Source organism: Opisthorchis viverrini, assembly GCF_000715545.1.
Source record: "Opisthorchis viverrini unplaced genomic scaffold opera_v5_10, whole genome shotgun sequence".
NCBI classification, from domain to species: domain Eukaryota; kingdom Metazoa; phylum Platyhelminthes; class Trematoda; order Opisthorchiida; family Opisthorchiidae; genus Opisthorchis; species Opisthorchis viverrini.
The window spans coordinates 315,944-318,582 of record NW_008751666.1 but is presented as its reverse complement, the minus strand read 5'-3'; the positions used below and the strand labels follow the sequence as shown (position 1 = coordinate 318,582).

General features: G+C 41.5%; 2 protein-coding genes across 2 annotated transcripts in view; one reads left to right on the top strand and one right to left on the bottom strand.

The window, feature by feature from the left end:
- Positions 1–2,639, bottom strand: part of T265_00946 (hypothetical protein) — a gene marked incomplete at both ends in the record, with an annotated part of 33,615 nt that overhangs the window by 27,004 nt on the left and 3,972 nt on the right. The gene's annotated exons all lie outside the window — the stretch shown is intronic.
- Positions 834–2,583, top strand: T265_12675 (hypothetical protein; the record flags this gene model as incomplete). The annotated part of the gene is made up of 5 exons (XM_009164938.1): positions 834–1,016; positions 1,254–1,372; positions 2,118–2,208; positions 2,297–2,412; positions 2,508–2,583. Coding segments are annotated over 5 exons (585 nt in total), but the record flags the coding sequence as incomplete, so codon positions are not given.

The window sequence follows — 2,639 nt, the reverse complement described above, 5'->3', positions numbered from 1 at the left end:
TGGGATTCAGTCTTTTACGTTATTCATCTATAATTTATAATTCACTGGAGCGAAAATTATTAATAACGATCTGCTGTGGTTTGATTAGCTGCAAGCAGGCTGTAAACCGTAATTCGATTATTCAAGCAATCGAGCATATCTGCTTCTAAGAATCGCTTCATTCAGATGAATCGCTATTTCATAAATGTGGAATCCCCTCAGTGCCACGTGCCCGTTAGTATATAGGCACCTTCCTTAGAAGATAATGAACTGCGTGAGATTGGGTTTTCTGTCTGGGAGAAGCACCCTCCCGAAAAATAATCTTTATGTCGTTTCCATTGATTAGTATTTGTTTGGCGGAACTACTTCTTTACAGCCGGACGTGAGTAGCCGAATAGCTCCGTGAACTCGACCTAGTTTTATACAGTGAAGTAGCAAAGCGTACTTTGGATATTCTTTTTATGGGAAATATCTTGTCCCGAAAGCAGTTGTCCTTAGACTGAAGGTTGCCTGCAGCATGTTGACCAACAATGAACCGATTTAGTTTTGTTGTCAGTTCGCTTTTGATCGTCATGCAGTCCATGAATACAATTACCAACGGAACTTACTAAACCACTTATCGACTACTAGTTACTTATATTTTGTCCATCAAGTGTATAATTGGCTGGGTGGATTTGGAAAACTTTTTGTCATTCATATCCGACCGGAGAGATTAGCATGCCAGTTACCATTACTCTTCTCATTTCCAAGGTTATTGTCCTGTAGAACTTTTGTGGTTACTCAGGTCACCAGAATTTCCCGGCCATATATTGCAGCAAAGTCGTTGGAATAGCTATTTGGTTTAAACGGTGACAATGATCTCATGTAACAAAGTTGGCCTTATGCTAGGTTTGGTGTTTTGTCTCCAGTTGGTGGGCAGATCACTGCAACAGTTGTACACCGAGGAACAGTTCCTGGAAAAACATAATAACTACCGAAGGAAAGTCCGCGAGGGTAACGTACCGTTTCAACCAATACCGAGGTGTCTCCGTAATCTGGTGAGTTCTGTTGGTTCATGGTGTAATGTTTGCTACTTTTGCACGTTGTAAACACTGAAGAAAAAAATTTCTAACACCTGTGTCATAGTACGGATGAACCAGATGCCTTTTGTGTTTGGCTGCTGTTTACTCTGATTATTAGTCCCTTTTCCATGAACTTTTCCTCACAAAATATTGTACACATTTGACAACATTTGATGTCTTCGCATCAGTCTTACTCTCTCGTTCGTACATCAGGTTTGGAGCGACAATCTACAGGCTGCCGCCAAAAACGTGGCTGAAAGCTGTGCCCAGAAACACGTTATTCCAGTTGGACAAGGAGAAAATTTGGCTGTCACAACAACAGCCCAAATTGAGTGAGCTCTGTCGATTTGCGCGATAAATTGCATACGCATTTCCTGTCTTTTGTTGTGAATGAACTGGTTTATCTGCCAACCACTATACATATGACTACTTTTATTGTTTATTGCTAGTGATAAAAAATGTCTTCTTTTTAAGGAGCATACCAGTTATTATAATGGAGGAAGGTTTTTTCTCAACCTAGGTGTGAGGTTTCTAGTAAAGGTCCATTGAACTGCCTTCACCTACCTTGAAAGACCGCAGAAAGTGATGTTTTCTGTTATGTGACTTCTACTAGAAGGGAGATGGATAGTACATTAAGCTTCAGGAGCGACCGTCTTTCCGAAGCGATAATTTTTATTTGGCCTCTTGAGTTTTACTCCATCCTGGAGTAAGCCACCCCACAAGCCAGTCCACTGAGGTGGTTTCTAGCGGTAAGGATTACAACAGCAAGACAAGTTTAAAACACGAATTTTATTTGACAATGTACGAGGTGTACTGAGGGAAATCAAGTCAAATCAACAAGGGCCTGGCAATTATCGGGGAATCCTTCCTTACTTTCCTAAACGGTCTCAAAATTATGCATTCAGCTCCAATCACAGACTGTGATTCACAAAAGCCAAAAGTTTTACCAGCACCGGCTGCATTCTGAAATCTGGAATTCCGCTGGCTTTTTGAGTACAAGCGGTTGTTTCAATTAACCGCTGTTAGCTGTCAGCTGGACTTATTTTCACTTTGGACATATACTTTTTCTGTTTGCAGTCCCATTGAAATGTGGTTCAATGAACAACAGAATTTCAAATTTGGACCTATAACGAATGAGAACCTGGCAACCGCTGGACGTTATACACAAGTAAATTGGAGTCTGGCTTGTTCGTGCTGTGAGACCTCACATTAGATCAACGTGTTAAAAAACTACCCTATTGTTTTTACCTACGCAGATGGTTTGGTCAAAAACAAAAGAAGTGGGCTGCTACCAAAAATTATGTTCCACCGTCACGGCAATGGGAAAGACATGGCAGAACGCTTACTACACTGTTTGCCGATATTCACCATCGTAAGTACCAGTAATTACGAGCGTTTTTCTAGTTTCTTCGATTATACAGATGGCCTGAATACCAGCCTGTGTCACAATTTTAATTGCATTTTTAGAGGGAATCTACTCGGAAGTACCCCTTATACGCCAATCAGTGATGCGTTACAGCCCTCAACAGTTGCGACAACCCCAACGTCATCGACAAGCACACCGGCTACGACAACCACAACTCCAACGACCACCACCAC